The following is a 22,605-nucleotide window of genomic DNA, read 5'->3' as shown; positions in this document are numbered from 1 at the left end:
TATAGAGCCGCTGATCGGTTGTATGTGAAACAGCCGTTAACGGCTGTAGTAACAAGCGGGTCTTTCCTGCCCGTGCGCGCGCGCTAGGGGGCGCGCGCGAGCAGGAAAAAAATGCCGTCTGACGACGGCAACCCGCAGATAGGAGTCAGCCGTCCGTCCATTTTTTTTTTCTTAACGGGCGGATGGCAAGAGGTTAAGAACAAACCTACAGTCCCTATCTTGTTCGTAACCCGGGGTCTGCTTGTATTTATCTGGGGTTGGGAAGGATAAGCTGCTTTAGGGGTGGGCATTGAACAGACAGTAGAGGAATGATGACGATTTATTTTTTATTTCTGCTGCTGTCAGTATGTTCTGTCAGTAATGTTCTGCAGTAGCATGTGGCCTTCCATTGGATTGATTATAAGAGGCAGATCTCAAGTCGTATGCTGGCACGTACACTAGTCACATTACGCTGTCCATGTAATTGTTATTTTTTTATCTGCTAGGAGTTAATTGTGAAGGGAAGGTTACTTAAGCTAGCCAAACACTTTACGATCTTTCTTGTTTAGCTCTGAGAGACAATTTTCCATCAAGTTCCACTGAAAAATCTACTTTTGTTAAACCGGATGGGGCTGGCAGGACCACCCATGGATTGAGTTTTGGCTGAATCGGCCAAAGTTTAATATGGGTTTGGCTAGCTTTAAGTGACAAAATTCACTTAAACACTGTCGACCCCCCCCCCAACTTCCCTTCCCTTGAATCCTGACTACTTTATTATGTAGGTCATTTTTTCCCATTGTTTCACTTTAAGTTGCAGATACAGCTTGAAGGCTCATCAGATCTGGAGCTGGCTGTTGTTGGAGGATGTCATAGACCTGAAAGGTGCCCATACACTGCTCGATTCTCGTACGAGAATCGGGTGAAATCCCGCGATCGTACGAGAATCGAGCAGTGTGAACGAAGACGTGCGACCGTTTCTACTGTACGGTCGCACGTCTTTTGTCGAACCAACATGCTCGAAAACCCGCCGAGAATCGTACGATTGTCGGCGGGTTTCTAGCCTGCTCGTCCGATAGCTGCGGAACGGGCCACTGTGCGCACGCGCACACTGCCTGTTCTGCATTGCGGTCCTTGGAAGCCCGCCCCTCGGCGGGGCGGGCTTTCGATGATCGCAAGTACGATCTGCCCTTCCAAGGTGGGCAGATCGTACGAGCTTTCAATAAGCATACGACCATCGCAAGACAAAAGTCTTGCGATGGTCGTAAGGTGTATGGGCACCTTAAGTCTTCATAGAGCTCTGCTGGTATTTGTGGTACAGAACTTCCCTTCTTTCTGGCATACAGTTGCCAATTAGATTTCAGATGTCTTTCGTTCTACATAGTGCAGTTTATTAAAAAAAAAAAAATCTGCTTACTATGGGAAAGAGACATACTGCCCTTTTCTAACTTTGATTGCTTTGATACACCACAAATACATGTTTAACTAGTAATGCCATCAGCTGTATTTGTGCCATGTTTCTGTTGCAATTATTTTACACAATTGAACCTGTAAGCCCTGATTGGCTTCTGGATCTAAGACTGTGAATAGCTTGGATTATGTAGCTGTCAATGCAGTGAGCTCTATTGTCATTGTTAGACGCTCCTTCCTCATGAGTAAATTAAACAGCAGTGTGAATGCTTTCTACCGTGAAGGTCTTTTGCTTGCAGTACAATTTAATAACACATTTTCAGTTCCAGGAATTACTCTTGACTATTTTAATCTCATTTGAAGGGTATGGCTTTCTTATTTTGAGGACATTAGTTCTGCTAAATAAGTCTTGTTATCTGGGGATAATTGTATTTTTTTCTCATACATCGCAGTGCTCAATAAAGCACTATGTAAAAAAAATCAACATGGTATTATATTTTATCAGTAATTGTACTAATATTGTACCGCTAGGAGAACTGCACTTAGGTCTTTAAAATGAACCAACCTGAAACACTTTGTGGATACCCAAAATTTGAATAATATACACTTACAGCAACTACTCCTCCTCCAGCCAGTCCTATAAGAAAGAATGGGATTGTTTCTTGACATGCATTTTCAAGTAGCAGAATGCAAGAATTTTGCTGCATCAAAACAGACATGTGTGAATAGGGCATTAACCCCTTGCCGTCCGGCCGTTGTAAAATTATTATTGCACGCAAGCAAACAGGATCCCACCGGGAATCTAAACAGCCATTACCGGCTGTTCTATACAAGCATTCGGTCGGCTCTATAGCCGGTCGATCACTTGTATTACTGTGCCCCCTCCCCCGTCACTGCCGGTTATCCTAGGCTCCGCTGTCCCTTCTGCGAGCCCAGGACCGGCACAGCGACTGCCCGTACTGAAAAGGAGGAGAGATCAGCATTTCCCCCACCGCTGATCTCTCCTCCTTCTCTCTCTAAATGCGGAAGCGATATATATTACATCACTTCCGCCTTTAGCTGTCATTTCTCTAGCTGAGAAGATCTCTGCTTCATCAGCTTCTTTGGGGGTCCCCAGGTGAAATTAGGGGGTCTTAGGGACCCCTAATGTCTCCATAAAGAGGACCTGTCATTGTTTTTGGCTATCGCATTGGAGGCTTTTTATCCCCTATGTGACAACAATCAAGCTATGTGTAAAAGAAAAATTAAGTCCCACATAAAACTTTTTTGGGTGTTTTTTTTTTTTCAGTCCCCCCGCGTGCACGCGCTTATAAACATAAATACACGTCGAATGCGCCTACGTGCGAAAACAACCATTACACCACACATGTTACATATGACCACAAATGTCGGAGTGCGAGCAATAATTGTAGGGCTATCAATCACTGATAACACTAAATTGATGAGCGGTAAAAGCTTTTAAAGCATCGCCTATGGACAATTTTAGGCATGGTAGTTTTTTGCGATTTCGCAGTTGCACGCAGTTGTAAAGCTTGACATGACCCCATCTTTTATATTTTACCAAAAATATGGGTAATGAATGCTTTATAAAATAAGTAGGGAAAACTGTTTTTTCCCCAAATTGTTGGCTCTTTTTTCATTATATAGTAAAAAATTAAAACCCCAGTGGTGATTACATACCACCAAAAGAAAGCTCTATGTGTCCCCAAAAATGGTATAAAATAATTTCAGTACAGCGTTGCATGGCAGCATAAATGTCTAAGTAGCGCAGCGCTGAATACTGAAAAATGGCCTGGCCAGGAAGGGGGTTTAATACCCCGGTCAGAGGAACTTTACCTATATATTTGAAATGACAACAAATACATCTTTAGAAATATTTAGTAATGGCAAATGAAATTTTTATTCTTTGCATACCTTATTTCACTTTTCTTCCCCATTCTGCTCACAGTGGCCATTTTAACTTATGGGCAGATTAATCCATTTCCCTTTGCTTCCTGGAACTCTGGCACATGTGACTATGCACATAATCTCAGGGGAGGAAAATGCCTTTCCCTGAGATTTTGTGAGATTACAGGTGAGATTTCCCAGCAGTGCACCGTCCCAGGATGCAATGATTGGGCACATTTCATCATTTGTGCCCAAGTAAAATAAAAATATGTTTAACTATTGAATGTAAGATTTCATCTGAAAAAATATAAGTCAGTTTTAGTGAAAGGGGGTAAAGCTCCTCTTTAAGGTACCAAAATACAGGCCTGGGTTTACAAAAACCATGTATTAAAGTATACCAGTTTTTATTAATATACCTTTAAAAACATGCTAAATGAAATTCAGTGCCATTTAAACGATTATTTTCTTTTCCTGATGTAAAATTCCTTTGAGCATACTGACCTAACTTCCCAAAAACCCCTGTGCAGCTTTTATGGCCTTATTCACATGGGTGTGCACATCCCTACGGTGTGTGCTCCTGGGACAGACAGGTGCTGCATGTAATTGCACGCAGCCGCTTGTACATCCCTATGGGAGAACTCGGCTACACGCCAACCTGAACCTGCGCATCTGTGCATGGACTTTGGACGCAGACAGAAAAGAGTGTTAAAACAATTACATCTACAAGTTGAAATCTGCAGGGGGTTTAGACTACAATTTTTAATGCTTTTTCCAGATTATGATTCTGCTTCTGAATAGAAGGAGTTGTACAGAATTATAACAATATAATCAAAAAACTTCATAAATAAGGCAAGAGTTCACACAACTACCGGTAGTATATTACATCACATGAGACAGGAGACATAAGAGTACTTGGAGTCCAGTCTGATATAAATATATTGTACATCCATATATGTCCGGATTGACAAAGCCCTCATAGTGTATATACAGTTAAAACCCTTAGTTCTTACCCAAAATAGAATGTCAGTATTTTTCCTAGCATTTATTAATAGTGATAACAAATTGTCACAATATATCTATGAATAAAGAAATATATCACTCTACATATTTTAATGACTCACTTCAATGTTAAACTTTAGAATAAATCCATTCTTTTATAACCTTTGACATTAAATTGGGAATGTTGGTACTGTCATTGTAAACCAGTCCAGCAATGCTGTTTCCAATAAATCAAATAATGAATGAACTAAACTACAAATGTTTCACCGTGCATTTACAGCACAATATAATGCACTTTTTAGAAGAGTAAGGGGTCGAGTCAGAGTTCCTTCTTCGAGCCCATTCACATGGACATTCCGACCAGGTCCGCCTGTCAGATCAGAATCCCAGTTTTAGGCCTGGTTCACACCCAGGCGGTTTTAGTTTCGTGCATTTATTGCGCGATTGTTTTCTGTGCGCTTTTTGCTTTTAAAAAACGTGTGTTTCTCCCTGCATAGAGATGTCTATGTGTCCAAAACCACACGGCATCCACCTGAAAATAGCTCCTACACCTTTTTGCGCGACAAGCAGTTTCCTATGCACAACGCAACGATAAGGTGTGAACATTTACCATCGACTCCCACACTCTAAAGACATACTGAAGGGTAATTGGATGAGATGGGACCCTAGATTGTAAACTCTTTGAGGGCAGGGACTGATGTGAATGTGCACACATCCGTTTCAAAATCGAAGGCGCCTGTATGATAGCCTTACAGTGAGATCATGTAGAGCTGTAATGATGGAATTTGTCAATTCTGGTTGAACTGCTGCCTTGGGCTGAAGGTGACAAATGGAAACAAGTATGGCACAGTTTTTATCTACCATCAGTGACCTGAAAGCTACTAAATGTCAGGCTGTCACCCATCGGATATAAGTATGCCAAGTAAATCCGAAGAATGTTCTCCTCTAGAGATGCTGAGTACTTTTGTAACTGTCAACTACTCAGCTATCACAGGGATAGGACTGTAGCATTCTTCCTATAGTTATTGTAAAAGAAGAATATAGGAAGTATAATGGCATATTTGTTCCCCGCTTAGTTTTATGTTGAAATGCATATTTTAGGTTAATAGTAATAATATAAGATCATTCGATTTTAGTTCCTTACAGACAAAAAAATGTTAGTTTAATTTAATTCATAAACTACTTTCGCTGTTTTATATGGTTGTGAGATTTAGTTCAAGTGCAGTAGTTCCCCAGAAATCGTATATTAACGTGCATGGGTGGTATACATCCGCCATATTACTTTCATCTCAGCAGCTTTGCACATGCCATTGCACAGTGGTCCACACACACATGCTGCAAAGAACCTGAAGAATAGCAGTTCCTGTGGCACATGCTCTGGGCACAAACCAAATCACTACCGGAGGGTTTGGGGGGTCATGTATTATCCCCACTGTAACCCCACTTCTGAATACATGCCAGATATTCATTCCAGTGCCCAACTTCCAGAACAGTTATAATGTAATAAAAGCTACATACTCGTGTACCTCTGCCCTTTTTATTAATCAACTGTTTGCTTTTCTGAAACTTCTTGCTCTGTTTACCTTACTAAAAAAGTACTGTGGTAAGTTTCCAAAGAAGCTGAACAGAGCGTGCACAAGTGGTTTCAGGAAAGCTCATTAAAAGGGCAGAGGTACACAAGTATAAAACTCTTTGAAATAATAAGGTGACCGAGTTGGGCCTAAATGACAGGCAGGCAGCATAGTTGCAGTGGCATCAAGTGCAAGAGTACCCATTGATGCAGTGGAGGGTAGTGGCCGCGAGCAAGGTCATGAGTGTCGGTGCCTTGACAGCGGGAGGGGTGATGCAGAGGGAGGGAGAGCTAGCTTTCTGCTTATCTTACTTCCTGTCCTATAGCAGAGTAGCAGCAGGTCCTACCTGGCTGCTAGACAAGTCCCTTCAGCCTCTTCTCCCCTGGGCTTTGGCGGTCTAAGAACCAGTGATGATCACATCCATTCACTTCCATTGAACATGAGTATGCCGGGGGACATTCCACAGCCAGAATGGAGGGGGAAGAGAGGTGATCGGTCACCACCACAGGACCAGGGATCAGGTGAGTATATATTTTTTTATTTTAGACCCTAGACCAACTGCCCAGAGTTCTTATTTAACATCTGGTGGTATTGGCAATGCCGTATAGTAAGTAATTGTGTTATGTGTCATATTGAAATGATTTAGATGCTAGCCACCTCATTCTGCTGCTCCAATAACCTGCACCTCCCTAAACGTTGGCGGTACTCTGCTGGATTATATGGCATGGGAAGCTGGCTTCTTCTTCCTGGCCTTGGAAGCTGTGACAGAGATTTAAAGATACCGTAGTTTCAGTATGTACTAATCTCAGAATTCAGCTGGAAGTCAGAGGAGACTTCATTGCCTACGCAGCAGTTCATGTGGTCAGACCCTGGGTGTGGGGGGGGGGCAGTTAAAATGCTATGGTAAGTATATTTAAATTTTGTTTTGGGGACTGTTGTGCTGTTAAATTAGATATATTTCAGAGTGTACTGATAGGCTAATTACTATAGTCTAATCTGTCATCCTGAATGCATTTGAATCGTCAGATTACTGTATATGTGTGACTTAAATGGTCATTGTTGTCCTTCCATTTAAAGGCGTTCTGCTTTTAAAGCCTCTGCTGTCAGGCCGGTGTCTGAGAAATTTGACGGGAGGCACAAATTATATCTGTCAAGGTCAGCATCAGCCATGCCCGAAGCCTGTGTGGCTGCCTTAGAACCTGGACACTATGTGCATATAACCAAGAGTGTAAGCACTGTTAGTGAGTATACACAACAAGAAGTATAAGCACTATTAGACAGACAATATACCCTAATTGTAAGTATATACAGTGTAGTGTATAAAGACCTCTACTTAACATAGAAAAGGAGTAAAGCTGAAGTTTAAAAAGACCCCAAAGGCCACAACAAAATCAAGTATTTTAAATGCCTACTTGCAGTGTTCTCCTTTCCAAAAACAATGATTAACTTGCAATGTGCCTCGGAACTTGATAACAAATTTGACTAGTCAACTCCCTAGCACAGCCCCCTCCACGCTGCCATGTCATAGACCTCTCCTCTTCTGGAGTGTTTAGGCCTCATTCACACAGACGTGCACAGCCATACAGAGTGACAGAGAAGCCTACTCTGGCTGGGACAGGTGCTGCGTGTAGCCGTCTGCACATCTCTGACAGGACGCCGCTACACGCTGACCCCAACTTGCACATCTGTACAGGTATGGATGTACGCCTTTGGATGCAGACAGTGTGCATCCAAGGGCCTGCATCTCTACTTGTATAGATGTTCATGTCTGAATTGGAGTACAGCCGCATCCTATCATAGAGATATGCAGACAGCTACACTCAGCACCTTTCACTCCTGGGCGCAGGTCACTACAGGGACGTGCACGATATACGGTTGCGCACATCTGTATGAATGAGTCCTAAATATGCTGTATATGTCCTCCTCCACCTCCCTACATAACCTTTTATGTAGCAGTGAAGGGGAATACTATAGAGTCACTTGAGTGATAGTTTTAAGCCAGCTAAAATTGAACATGGCAGCATCCAGCAGCAGTCTCTGGACTTTTGGATGCACAAGGGATGCATATGTTTTAGTGCCTGTTCGCACGACGTCCGTTTTCTGTGCTGACCTGATCGGTACGCTCCTGCACTAAAAATGCACCCCAATGTATCCCTATGTGTTTTATGGGCTACAGTTCTCACGTGCGCAGTCCGTTCAGGTTACGACAGAAAAAATACTGCATGTGACATTTTGTACGGTCCGGAAACGCAAAACGCATCAAACGCGTCAAAAACGCACTGCAGCTAACATACTGACAGCCCCACTCCAGCAAAAAAAATGTTTTTTTTCTTTTTTTTATTGGAACGCATCAAAAACGCGGCAAAACACATAGCACCGCGTCTGCTGATCCGCACCTGATCAGGACCTGAAACTCATGTGAACAGGCCCTTAAGGCCAGCTTTGCTAGGCTGGATTTTGTGGGAGGATTCCTGCACAATTTAACTCCCCCTCGTCCGCTATTTACCTGTCGGCCTGTCTTTTTTTTATATCACACCCTCGCTTCACCTCTTTCTTCTTTCTATCCAAATGAGTATGCCCCCTTTTAGGCATACTGACCATTCCAACCACGGCACACCTCTGTTTGGCATTTGCCTTCCGGGCCTCTGGGCTCTCGTTGCTTTCGGGTCATATCAGCAGGACTACAAATAATATAATGGAAAGATTGTTGTTGAAATAGTCTGGCATCAGGGTCTCTTTAACTTCATTGTGTGTTCAACATGCTGTTTCTGTAAAGAGACCCTGTCAACAACTTACAGAATTAGCAGGCACAAGCACAGTAATCAAATATTTAAATGCTTACTTGTTATGTTTTTTTTATTCAATATTTTCTTTTTTTTTACTTGCAATGTGGCTTTTGAACTGCTAGAAAATTTGACTCTATTCCTTAGCACTGCCTCTCTCTCTTTGCATGTCGTAGCCCTCTCCTTTTTGGGATTCTGTGCTGGCCCAGCTTCTCCGTCCGTCACCTCCCTTTTATGTAGTTGCTGCGGTGGAGTGAAGGGGAATACTATTTAGTGTCACTTTAGTGACAGCTCTGAGTCTGCTGATATCACATCCAAGATGGCGGGTGCCCAGCAGCAGCCTTAAGTCTTTTGGATGTCTACACAAAGCAGGCTTTTACAGGTAAATAACATTAAATATGTTAAATGCACATATCATTTTATGGAAACATTTTTGTTGATATGAATGGTCTGGCGACCGGGTCTCTCTAAACCGAATACTGGTTTCATTCTTTTTCTTTTTTTTTTATTATAATGTTGCTGCCTGATTCTATTATGTACCTATGTGATTGTGTGCAGCTTATTATATGTGCATAATATATATGATCCCGTGTTTAATCATTTAGGAGATGGTGTAATAGGTTATTCTGCCAATCATTCCTCACCTGCTGGGCCAACCTTCTGCTGCATCGCAGTGTTTTCCCATTTACCCTTTTTCATGTCTAAGTGTACTCCGCACTACTGTATCTCTTGCATATATCTCCACATTCTTCTCATTAAAGAACGCCAGCTTTTTAAAAAGCAGGAAATTAAAAGATTTTAAAATCACTGGTTCTAACTAATGAACTATTACCTTGCAACCGAATAGGATTGAATTTGCTAGCCATGCTCTGATGCCCTCACAAAATATGTATCTACAATTCATCATGCTGACAGAACAGTTCATGCAGGAGATGAGCAAGGAAAGCTCTCCATGCACTATTGAACCCAGCCTGTTATTCCCGGTTTAGATATTTAGTTATGTCGTGTATAAACATTTGGGTATCTATGTGGTATTCAGACATCCATAAACACCCCCTCCCAAAAACAACAGGGAAAATCAGATCACCTTGTAATGGCCCAGATGTGTGTTCAGTCCTGAGGACTTGAAGTGGTAGGAAAGCTGTGTAAAGGATGCGGTTTTTGCTATACTCTCCAAGCATGCTATGCAAAGGCACACTTGCTGTTGAACCTTCTTTCAGTCACCCATTCTGCCCCCTGCTGCTGCCACTTCCAGGTTCCATGGGAAACCTCTTTGGCCACTGGGTAGCCACTGATAATGTAACTCATGCATACAGAAATGACATCATCCCTGGCATAAGGCCTATTCACGCCATCTTAGAGATGCCGCAAATGAGCTGCGTACATTTCATGGAGCGTGAGTCGTACAGTGTACACTAAAAAAATTGCTGGAGGAGAGAGGAAGTTTTTTTTTTGCCAGCAGAGACTTTGCGTGTCTCTTTTGCCAAAAATGCCTACCTCCCAACAAATGTTTTTTGTTTAACTTCCACTTTAAAGAAATGCTGTAACAAACTGTGCTTATGATAAGCCAATATATAAATGAAATATATGAAAAGGGTCTTTATGCTTATAGGGTCTGATTCATCATGCTGCAGTTGTACTTGACACATGCTGAAGTGGCCTCTCGAACAATATTGTGCATGCCTTAAGTGCTATTGCAGCTACATGAATTCAGGCCAAGCATTGTTTTTACTGTTTATTGTACTGGAGTAATGACTGCACACTGAAGAGCACACAGCTTAAATTTACAGGACCGAGTGGAAACATCTGAGCAGTGACTGTTGAGATACCATACAAAAGCAGCCTTTAGGCGAATTTCCAATACATTTAGTTATAGTGTGTTCTTTTTAAATAAGCCTATAAAGCCAAGAGATTCTCCAAAATCGGATAACAAAAAAAAGGAAGTGATGGAAGAGAAATGCTACTTTATTTTGTACCGAATGTAATGTGAGCACACAACTGGTAAATGAAGTGCAGAAGCTGTCATGTGTGGGCCATGCCTCAGCTGCACTCTCAGCACTATGTTCTGTTATGCCTTGAGGTGGCCATAGACAGCAGAGGGCAATCGTTCTTACACACACAGCAAATTAAGTACTTTAGCAAAGGATAACATTTTATACATGTTTTTGTTGCTGTCTGGGCTTCCTGATCTTCAGCAGCTTCTTTGCACCGCTTCCTGTCTACTTGCATGCATTTCTGCAATTGCTGCACACCATTATTAGGGCATGTTCACTGAAGGTGACAACAGTGGAACATCACTGTGCAATGTGGCACCACAACCTGTAGTCTGCAGCGTTAGAGTGTGTGCCAAGGTGACGATGCAGGGGAACAGTTAGGAGGCAGGGCCACAGCATTGCAACTTTATAACAGGAAGTGCCTGAAAAAGGACCTTCATGGCACCCACCAGATACTTTAAAAATATTGAGAATCGCTTCTGAAATTATATTAATATGTTAATAGTACTTTTATGACATTTTAGTGATTGGGTTGTCATATTTTAGGCCTCATTCACATGGCTACAGAGAGGTGTACACAGACAAGTAGGAACATATTTCTACTCCTGGGGGTCACAGGCGTATGCTTAAAGCTGCGGCCAGCAGCTGGTACAAATGAATGACAGGCTGACAGATGCTATGGCTGTACACACTTACCACACATTCGATTAGTTACATGCATACAAGGACAGATGCATGGCCTTGCATGCAGATAGTTTGCGCCCAGTGCCTCTCCTCTGTTCCTGTATGCATGTAACTGCTTGAAAGTGCAGTGAATTGCATACAGCCATGGCATCGTCAGCCTGTAATTGGTTTGTACATGCTGCTGTGATGTCCAAATGCAGAAATATGCACCTTCTTGACGTAATATATCCCTCTGTGGCCATGTGCATGACGCCTTAATGATACACTGAAGCTGGCCATAACTATCCTGATCCTGCAACTAGGTAATCCCTTGCACCGCAAGCAGTTTCAGGGTACCCCTAGGAGGTTACAGTGAGCATTTCTGATGTTGGAAGCATTTATCATTGCAGATTTTCCAACTTGTTGACAGGATGTCTACCTGAATTTGCACAGGTCCTGTTTGGGGGCTTGTAGATGTCACCTTGAAGACACCTGCTCTATGATCAGCCTTACACCATTTGTGGCTTCACTTTTAATACTGAATCCATTGTTAATTTTATTTTCCTTTAAACACAGTAACACAAAATCATAAGGTTACATTTTTTTGCTGTTTAACATATTATAGTATCTCTTGTTTTCAGGGTAATAAATGCAGGAAAGAGCACACACAATGAAGATCAAGCAAGCTGTGAAGTGATGTTTGTGAAGAAGAAAGCTGGAATTCACTCCACCCCAAACAAGTCTTCGTCAAACAAGCGACGAACATCATTACCTAACGGGGAAGGTTTACAGTTAAGAGATAGCCCAGTAAGTTCTCTTTTTGTTGGGAATACAAGTGTGATATGTATCCCCCCCGACTCAGTGATATGAAGTGGCACTTGCTGGTCATCTTTTACCATGGAGGTCTAAGCGATCAGTAGTCCCAGCAGATATATTAGGGCATGTTATCACTTCCATTGTACCCTGAAGTCAGTGGCGTAACAATCGCCATAGCATCACAGACACAGCTCAGCAGCTGTGACAGCCAGCCGCTGCGGCAGATGAGGGCGTTGTTCGGAATGGAGGAGGCGGGGCCCGTCTCCTCTTACATCACTGGCCAGCGACCTAAGAGCAGGTGGGGCCAGTGATGTAAGAGAAGGCGGGGCTCGTCGATAGCAGAGGAGGCGGGGCCCGGGGACGGAACAGGAGTCGGGGCTCGGGGACCACAGAGGCGCTGACAGGTAAGAGATCTCAGACTCTGCAGAGCCCACTATAGAGAGTCTGTGGTGGGCTCTGCAGGGTCACTCTCCGCTGGGGCTCTGCAAGGGGCATGACTAGCGATCACGGGGCCCCATGCAACATTTTTCTATGGGGCCCTGTGATTTCTAGTTACGCCCCTGCCTGAGGTGCTCAGATGATAATCACGTTAAGTGCCCAATGACCATTTCACAAGTCAATGACCATTTCAAGCCTGCTCCCCTTTTTTTCCTTTTAAAGAAACCCAATACCTGGAGCATGTATTAATACAACACAGTGGTGGGTGTCATATCTTCTTTTTTTCTCACATTGATAACAATAATATTGTTAAACCAGTAGCACTAAAGATGGCCATACACTGTTATGTTTTTGGCCAATTCCTGTGTCTTGGCCAAAATTCTAATCATGGGTGGTTCTGTTGGCACCACCAGGCTTAATAAATGTTGAAGAAAAAAAATCAAAGGAGCCCAGTGGAAAATTGTCGGCCAAACCTTGACTGTAGCCAACAGTCACTTTTCCGGGGGGTTCGCATAGACGTGGGTGCTGCCTGTCTCAATAAAATAGCTGGCAGGGGAAAATCCTCCATCCACGCTGTTTAGCGTGGATGGCGGAATCAAGCGGTTTTAGATTGCTAGCTTAGTTAGCAGCAGTGTGTGTGGCATGTGAATGTCTTTTATATGATGTCTTCTGAACTTCAAGTGTAAGTGTACATTCAAGTTTCACTTTATAAAAACTCTTCCATTGATAACGGGGAAGTGAGATTATTGTTTAGTTATAGATGGAATTGGTAATTTGCCAGTGGGATTTTTTCCATTTATGGTTTTACAAAGAAATTATAAAAACAGTGCAGACATCTTATAACGAGAACAAAGAGTTTTGAAGCTAAAAGCATATTTTTTCCAGATTTTTTTGCTGTTATTTAACTGAAGTTTCTGTTTTGAATCAGCTAAATAGATTTCAGGTGCCTCAAAACAAAAGGTGTGCAAAGTCCTACAGTTTGCCTTCTTAAAGGTGGCCATACACCTTACAACCATCGCACGACTTTGCAATGGTTGTAAGGTGATAAAAAGTTTGTACGACCTGCCCATCTTGGACCCGCTGAGGGGAGGGGTCACAGATTAGGGCTGCAACAACTAATCGACATAATCGATGATTGAAAAAGTTGTCAACTTTTTCAATCATCAATTAATCGGCTTCCGATCGGTTGGCCCTTTTCACGGCTCCACACACGCTGCGCGCCACACTTCCTCCCCACCTCACGCTCGCTGCATCCACGATCCACACGCCGCACCTCCTCCCCGCCTCACGCTCACTGCCCGCCCAAATCCACGATCAGCACAGGGACGCGGGGAGAAGAAGTAAGGAGGAGCAGGTGTGGGCGGATGACAGCTGCCGATGGACAGGCCCGATCTCAGAAACAAGTTGCTGGAAGACTGCTCAGGTAAGCCTGCACTTTCCCACACATGGTGCTCTATAATGTATAGCTGGGATTTGTATTCCTCTATAGCTGATGGTACATTGTGCTGTATATTATACCATCAGCTATAGAGGACTACAAATCCCAGCAATACATTATACACTGTATGTATAATGTATTGCTGGGATTTGTTGTATTCCTATATAGCTGGTGGTATTCTGCATTGCGCTGTATAGAGGACTACAAATCCCAGCAATAATACATTATACAGCGCAATGCGGAATACCACCAGCTATAGAGGAGTACAACAAATCCCAGCAATAATACATTATACAGTGGTGCAGTGCCGAATACCACTAGCTATAGAGGACTACAAAACCCAGCAATAGTATAATATACAGCTCAATGCAGAATATCACCAGCTATAATGTACTATTGCTGGGATTTATTGTATTCCTCTACAGCTGGTGTTATTCTGCATTATGCTGTATAATGTACTGTTGCTGGGATTTGTAGTCCTCTATAGCCGGTGCCATTCTGCATTCATTGCTGTATAATTTTACACTTTTCATTTCACTATATTGCACACCACACTTTTTTTTTGTTGTTACTTCCACCGCTCCAAGCTTGCTCCTGTCATGGACTACAATCTCAATACAAACTAATAGTCCCATCACTGGAGCCATTTTTTAAAATGTATTTTATTTTATTTTTTATCCGATTAACCGATTAATCAAACTCAATAATCGGCTAACTAATCGATTGTGAAAATAATCGTTAGCTGCAGCTCTATTACAGATTATTGCAATGGTGAGCGGGCAGTGTGCGCTTGAGCACCTCGGCCCGTGCGGCTTTCGTCTTGCGATCGCGCTACCAACTCGGCGGGTTTTCTAGCGTGCTCGTAAGATGAAAGTCGTACGACCGTACAGTAAGGGCAGCGGGCAGCTTAAGAAAGAGTAGAAATGCTTGTCCCTTTGACAGCATGCTGCAGAGAAGAACCCTTGCTCTGTAGTGGCAGCAGTGGTCTCTCTGCAGAGCTCCATCAGCCCCCCTCTGCTGAGTCAGTCTTATGGCTGTGCAATCAGCAAACCACATGGTCCCTGAGGATGGGAAAATGGGTTTCCTGTACAGCATAGTGAGAGACTTGCTTTTAAAACAGAATGTAAGACTTTTCACCTTTTGTTTTGATCCACCTGGAATGCATTTATCTAATCATTTGGGCTTTAAATCTGTATTGTTACGCATTGCATTCCATGAGATATGTCTGATAATATGCCATGGTGGTTAGGGGGCTGGATCATAATTTTTTTAACTCAAACTATTCAGTTTTTGACATAGACAGTTCTATCATTTAAATCATTGATAATGGGTCTAAGGGAGTTTTCCTTATTCTCTGAAAAGTAAAAAAAAAACTTTAAATTAGTAATACACATTGCAGTGGCCTTTGGCCCCTTTCAGACGTACCAATCAGGAGGGAATCTGTGCACGGATGCCCTCTTAAACGGCATTTTATGTCACCATTGTGACATCTGTGTCTATCTATTTTTTATCCTCCATGAATTTCCAAGACCCCATGTTGGTCTATGGGGAATTTTCAGTATACATGCTCAGTGAATATTTTACTTGTTACAACTTTAAAAAGAAAAAAAAACATCAATTAGCTTACATACTTCTAGAGAAACAGCCCTTTCACACGTCCTTTCTGATCAGAGTTCTGTTTCGCCTTACCTGACTGTGCTGGATTGGGGGTAATCTGATGTAAGCACCTGTCTGTTTAGATCTGGCTGCCCATATACACTACTACATTCTACACACTACTTTCACATGGGCTTCCCGATCGGGTTGACCTGTCAGTTGTTTAGAAAGACCTGATTGGAATCCCAATGTCTGTGGACAACCGGATCTAAACAGACAGGTGTTTACATCAGTTTACCCCCAATCCAGCACAGTCAGGTCAAGCAATACGGAACTCTAACGGAACGTAACTAGCGTTGGGCTTCCAATCAGGTCAACCTAAAAAAACTAATCGGAAAGCCCATGTGAAAGGGCTTTTTCTCTAAAAGTTTGTAAGTAGATTAATGTTTTTTTAAACTTATTTTAGCAGTGAAATATCCACTAAGCGTGTATACTGATAATTTACTTTTTTCTATTTTACAAAAATCTGGGAATTTTATTTGGAATTTTTCTTCCAGGTGACCTCCATCATCTTCCCTAAAAACCTTTGCAATATTTTATTTGTAGCCCGACTATTTAAATCATTCTTTAGAATGGTTATCATATATTTCATTGCTGACATTACTCTCAACTGAGAAAAATGTGATAATGTTCGATTTCCTTGCCATGTCCTGCTCCAAAGCCTAAATCATAATGATATAGCTCAGTGTGTCAGTGTCAAGGAAATGATTGGTTCCAGTAAGCCGGTTTCATCCCCACACTTACGGTGCCTTCCTTTCAAAAACAAATTAACTGATAAAGAACATAGATGAAATGGCATTTTTTTCAGCCGCTGAAGCATGCAGCAATATGACAAACCCCGTAAAACAGGAAATTGAGATAGGATCATTTTGTTCACAGTGATCAGCTAAAATGCTAGAACTGAGCACCCTTTTATTATAGAATATTTGATATTCCTAGGTTACTCAACTCTCAAAGGTTTGCATACAAACTATACAGATAAACCAATTTAATAATAATAAAAAAAGTGAAAATGCAAACACATAGATATGAAAATACATTTTGTTGCTGCCTATTGGCTTTCCATGTGCAGTTTCTTAGATTGAATTCATTGTGAGCAAGAATTTTTAAAGCTAAACTCCAGGCCGAGATAACATACTCAAGTAATGAGCACTGTTATTCATCATTCATTCAATACAATTTTGTTAAATGCAAGCAGTGCAAGTACCTTGATTTGACTTGGGATCAGCCTCTTGCTGTCCAGAGTTCAAACTGGGAGAGGAAGACAGAGCATAAGGAACCAGTCAGTTTCACTGCAGTGCTCATGTGCTAACAAGGAACATGCTGATAGGAGGAGAGAACAAATTAATAGACAGAGGAGCTTACCAGTATGCTGCATTTTCGTTCTTTGTCCAGTCACAGGCTAGGGTAGGATCAGGATCTGTAAGTGTTACCTAACTGCAACAGAGAAAGATTATGTCTTCTGCCCTGCCAGGCAGAGCTGTGCCAATATCAGGATTTGCCAAAGTACAAATCCTTTGGCAGGTAAAACAGATCCGTGATATGTATTTTATCGATACATTTAGCTGTCTGCCTAAAGTGCAGCTTTTTCGGCTTTAGTTTTCTGGTTTAAAGGAGTACATATACTCCTGTGACCCAAAGTTAGCATCTAGCAGGCTACTGCCTTCTATTTACTGACAGCGCAGAGCCGCACTGCAGCCGGGAAAGATCCCAACAATATTGTCAGGATCCACCCCGCTGTCTGATTGACAGCAGGTTCTGCCTCTCTAGAGCCAGAGCCAGCTGAGTCCACCCCCTCCACTTTCTGTCCCTCCAATGAGCGCTGGAAGAACAGTGTGGGGAGTGGGGAATCTTTGCAGGGAGAAGACTGTAGCGATCAACATTTCGTGATCTCCCGGCTCTTAAGTATTGAGAAGAGTACATTTTACTCTACCAATACTTCTCCTTTTAACATTCCTCTTACAAAGTACACTAAAACCTAGTCTAGTAAATCTAGTGAAGAAGGCCTACCCTTGTTTCCAGTAAACCATTTGCTTCATAAATGTGGGGTTTCTACATGTTAAAATTATCTTAATGCATGATTCCTAACACTGGTTGAAGGCATTTTTTTATGTTTGTTTCTGGCTATAAAGCTAATGTTTATCTGTCTGATGGATCCTATGTATCTTTGCATCTCCATCACATTGATACCTTCTCTTTGAATCCAGTGTTATTGCTGTTCAGTACACCTGTAATGACTTTTGACATTCACCAACTTCAATCTTTTTGGCTATTGGCTCAATCCTTGAGCAGTAGCAAAGAGTTTGGACTTGAACTGTAATCCCCTGTAATATGGGGGAAAGCTGGAGCACTGCCTGTACGGCTCTGGTTTTTACGAGAAACAGCAGGAAATACAATGGATGCTCTACAAACTGCATTAGTGAATGTGGCAGTAAGAGTGGTCCACGATACGAAAAGTCAGCCTGCAATTATCCCCTTAGCCCACTCCTTCAGTATTGAAAATAAGGTTTTCTAGGTCAAGGTGGTGCTGCTGCTTTGCTTTTTTTCACTAGCAATTATAGGTGGTAAGTGCCTTCAGTAGGCGATAAATCTAGGTCTTAGGGTGACTTTTCGTATGCTTTTGTACTCATCATTGCTCTTTGTTTTCAGGAGGCGGACGGAATAACTTTTCAGTATTGGGCCCTGTTTGATGGACACGCAGGTGCTGGAGCAGCTGTTGTAGCATCAAAGCTTCTTCATCACCACATCACAGATCAGCTACAGGACATTGTAGACATCTTGAAGAACTCAGCAGTTTTACCTCCAACATGTCTAGGGGAGGATCCAGAAACTACTTCTAGCAATAGCAGGACTCTGACTAGAGCCGCCTCATTACGCGGGGGTGGCGGTGCACCAGGCTCACCAAGCACACCTCAAACGCGCTTCTTCACTGAGAAAAAAGTCCCACATGAGTGTCTGGTTATTGGAGCACTTGAAAATGCCTTTAAGGAAATGGTAAGGGCTCTAAAAGCTGTGTATACTGGTTTTCACTAATAGCTCTCCATAGATAAAAGTTTAAAAAAGTGGCATTTGAGTGATCCCAATTGCTGGCTAATTGAATAAGTCTAAAATGCAAGCTTTCAAGACTTGGCTTAGACTTAGACAATAAAGCAAATTGCAAAGTACTGTAACCCATATCAATCAGAGCTCATCATTCTTTGTTCTGACTGCTCTTCAATGATGAAAACTGAAGCCTAGTCACTGAGCATTACCCTACATTTCACGTTAGCAGTTCCCTTTTGCAATGATTAGATATTGCTAGGGCTTTTCATATTAAAATAACACTAACGTGTACATTTTGATCTGTTTGGAATTTGAGTTTCAAACACAAATTAAGCTGTAATTCCAGATACAAGTGTTTTTAACTTAGCCACAACTTACTTCTTTTTGGGTAGAGTAGGGAATGGTTAGAGCTTCTGTCTTGTTCCTCACACATTAGAGCACAGCCGCTTCTTCCTGGCTGGACTAACGCATGCACTCAACACACCCATTCATTCTTGTGGACTTCTGAGAAAGAGTCCATACTCAGATGTCAATAAGAGTGAAAAAGTGCGCATGCACAGACCCTACCGGGAACATTTTGACAAGTGGCTCTGCAATCTGGCAGGCGATATCTCAATGAATAGGGGACAGGTAAGTGTAAGATTGCAAGGGAAGGCCTACCACACATATACAGCATGTCACGTTTGGCGAAAAGTGCCGCTTGTCAAATGTGATCATTGCAATAAATGTGACTGCACCGCACTGGTATTGACATAGAATCCCATTAGGATTTTAAAAGTTGGGTTCAAGAGGTGGCAGTACTGCCTCCTGAACGCCAGGCAGGTGCTGCTCCCCCACCCTCTGAAAAACAATTGCTTTTCAGAGGGCGGTTGAGACTGGCACCCATGTGAATGATGCCTTTGACCAGGGGTGGGCAACTCCAGCCCTCCAGCTGTGCTTTAACTATAAATCCCAAAATGCCAAGACTGACAGTTACAGGCATGACTTCCAAAGTCTCATGGGACTTGTAGTTCCATGAGAGCTGGAGGGCGGGAGTTGCCCACCCCTGCCTTAGACAAACCTAGTTTTAACTGAAGTGCAGCCAATTGGCTTTAATTTTTTTCATTTTCTAAGCTGTGCTAAAAAAGCTGAATGATAGAAGCTGATTGGTTGCTATGGACAACTGCACCGGTTGACACAGAACTAGTTTCAGGCACTTTATATTAATTCCCTCCATAGTGTTCACAGTGGGAAATTAACCCACCACCCCTTGCTCTCTTCTTCTAACATCATGCTTTGTAACTTGGACATCAAAATATGTATCAGACATTCAAATATGAATCTGTCTTGTTTAGAGACCTTCTTGGGTCTGAACTCCTTAGCTAAAACAATTTGATATCAAATACATTTTCAGTATATTACACAACACCTTTTCGGAATTGCTGTACCTATAGTAGTCTGCCTGATGTTTTAATGTTAGCCTGTTTTTTTAAATGAAGGAATGTTAAGCATTCAGTTTTGTACCATGCTTACAAAGGTTGTTTATAAGGTTTTATTTATTGCTGAATCACCTAGTGACTATGACAAGTATAGATAAGTATATAGTAAGTGCTCCCTGACAAACTACACTGCTGCCAGTAGTAATAGGGCTGGAATGTGCCACTTGTATATAGTGAAGTACATTAACGCCAGGAGGCATAAATGGTAGCAAAACACACCTTTCATCCAAATGCTGGCATCCATAAAACTAGCAATTTGTCAACACCACTTTAATGTTTAGCTAAATACAGCTGATTTTTTTTGTATACTGTAGTCTAATACATATATCCTTACAGCTTTAAACCTGTCATTGTACTATTAAGCTTCAAATACCTGAAATCATCAATTCCGCTTATTTACTTTGGCACTTTCTTATTGATCTGTGTTTAAAAATAATGGCTTCTCACGGCTCATGTCATTCTGAAGGGCCACTTGGCAAAACACATCATATTGATCGGCTGATTGCATGAATGGAACCAAGTCATTAGGTCTGGTTCATTACCAAAGTATTGTGTGGGCCTGTTATGTCCTCTTGTACATAATACCATAACAAATACCTAGTGAGTGAAGTCTATCCTGCCTAAAACTGCCTATACACCTTGCGATGATCGGACAAAACTTTTCGTCTGATGATCGAACCGTCGTACGATTTTCAGACGGCGGCCCCATGCTGCCTCGATTATCGCAAGGTTCAATCAGCAGTAATAAAAAAAAAAAGCACCTGGATGAATTGCGATAATCGATCGCACGTATTTTTGTTTGCGCATGAGCAATGTAAATCGTAAGAATTTTGACGTACGGAGACGCCACCAACTTTGCGAAAATCGTACGATCGACCAAAGTTTTCTAACCTGCAGGTTAGTCAAAAGGACAACCGAAAAGCTGAGCCATAGAAATGTGTATGTATACTTCCATTGGTGCTGTTTGGCACAATGTAAGTATATTTAAATTATCCCTGGTACTGCCCCTAGTCCAATCAGAGAATGCCTAGCATACATCTATAAAAATACTAGGCGTTGGCTGAATGGCCAATTTGCTGAGCGAGTAGTCTCCTGTGTTTTAATGCAGAGAGGAAGTCGTTCAGCGGCATTAGCAGGACTCTGAAGATCACTGTAAAGCACTGTAGTAGCTGTGGCTACTACAGATTATTACACGATCCCCATGGCGCTGATAGACATCATTTATATATACTTACATTGTGCCAAGCTGGACCAATATAACTAGGTGGCCAAGCAACGAAGTTGCAAGGACACCTATTGTATCTGTTCAGATTATTTTTATTTTTATTATTATTATTCTGCCACTTTTTTCAAATGTCTGTAACAAGTGCTCTGTAAGTCAAAAACTCATGAAACGTTGCACAATGGTAGAGCCATTTTATAATATAAAGGTCATAGGTCACATGATGTGGCAGCCATCTTGGTTTTTGTGAACTATTTAGAAACCATGCATCTCCAGTACCGCTACAGATTTAAAACTTGCTGTGTGATCTTATGCTATGCTCTGTTGCCACATGAGCTAATTGTATCGCTATTGGTCACATGGTTTGGCAGCCATTTTGGATTGTGCAATATTCTGTCAACAACTTAAACTCTGAAACCATTTATCAGAATAACTCCAAACTTTGCACATATGTCCAGGCTGACCTCTTCTACCACGGTTGTAGAAATAGCCCCGATCCCACAATCAAAATGGCCGCTGAAAGCCAGTGGTGTTTAGATAGTGTTATTATTGTTATGGCCTTTTTTTTCAAAAGCCTGTTATAAGCGCACTGTTACTCGCAAACTGATGCAACTTGGCCCAATGGTACAGCTCTATGGTATGCCCAAACTTTTGCAGCATAAAGGTCATAGGTCACATTGCCTGGCAGCCATCTTGTTTTTGGTAATTATATTCAGCTCAATATTCAAACATCCATTTCTCAGAAACTGATAAAGCTTCAGATCAACAAATTACTGTGTATAGTCATGAAATGATCTGCATTCACAACTGAACATTACATGTCAATTGGTCACATGGTTCGGCGGTCATGTTGAATTGTGTCAAATTCGACAAATATTTCTATTATTTTGATGCTCTTTTTTTCAAATGCTAATTATTGTCACACCGTTATGTAAAAACTCATGAAATTTGGAACAACGGTAGAGGACTGTGCTGTGTTTAAATCTTGGAAACATAAAGGTCATAGGTCACATGCTCTGGCGGCCATCTTGGTTTAAGCAAACCTATTTTTGACCATTTTCAAACATCTGTTTTTTCATAACCGCTAAGGCTACAGATATACAAATTAATATGTGTGGATATATTTAGCTCCACAGTCGTCTATGTGTATTACAAGTCATGTTACCACATGGTTTGGCAGCCATTTTGGATGGTGCAATATTCTTCAAACAACTTAAACTCGGAAACCATAG

General features: G+C 41.9%; 1 protein-coding gene across 1 annotated transcript in view; it reads left to right on the top strand.

The window, feature by feature from the left end:
- PPM1H (protein phosphatase, Mg2+/Mn2+ dependent 1H) overlaps positions 1 to 22,605 on the top strand; it is a 135,043-nt gene that overhangs the window by 47,656 nt on the left and 64,782 nt on the right. Inside the window, exons 2-3 of the mRNA XM_018552937.1 lie at positions 11,925 to 12,090; positions 18,281 to 18,625. Of these exons, the coding sequence (XP_018408439.1) occupies positions 11,925 to 12,090; positions 18,281 to 18,625 (511 nt within the window). The remainder of the gene's footprint in view (positions 1 to 11,924; positions 12,091 to 18,280; positions 18,626 to 22,605) is intronic.

Source organism: Nanorana parkeri, unplaced genomic scaffold (genome assembly GCF_000935625.1).
Source record: "Nanorana parkeri isolate BGI_ZX_2015 unplaced genomic scaffold, ASM93562v1 scaffold101, whole genome shotgun sequence".
Taxonomy (NCBI): Eukaryota; Metazoa; Chordata; class Amphibia; order Anura; family Dicroglossidae; genus Nanorana; species Nanorana parkeri.
The sequence above is the reverse complement of the archived record's forward strand: the minus strand, read 5'-3'. Positions and strand labels throughout refer to the sequence as shown.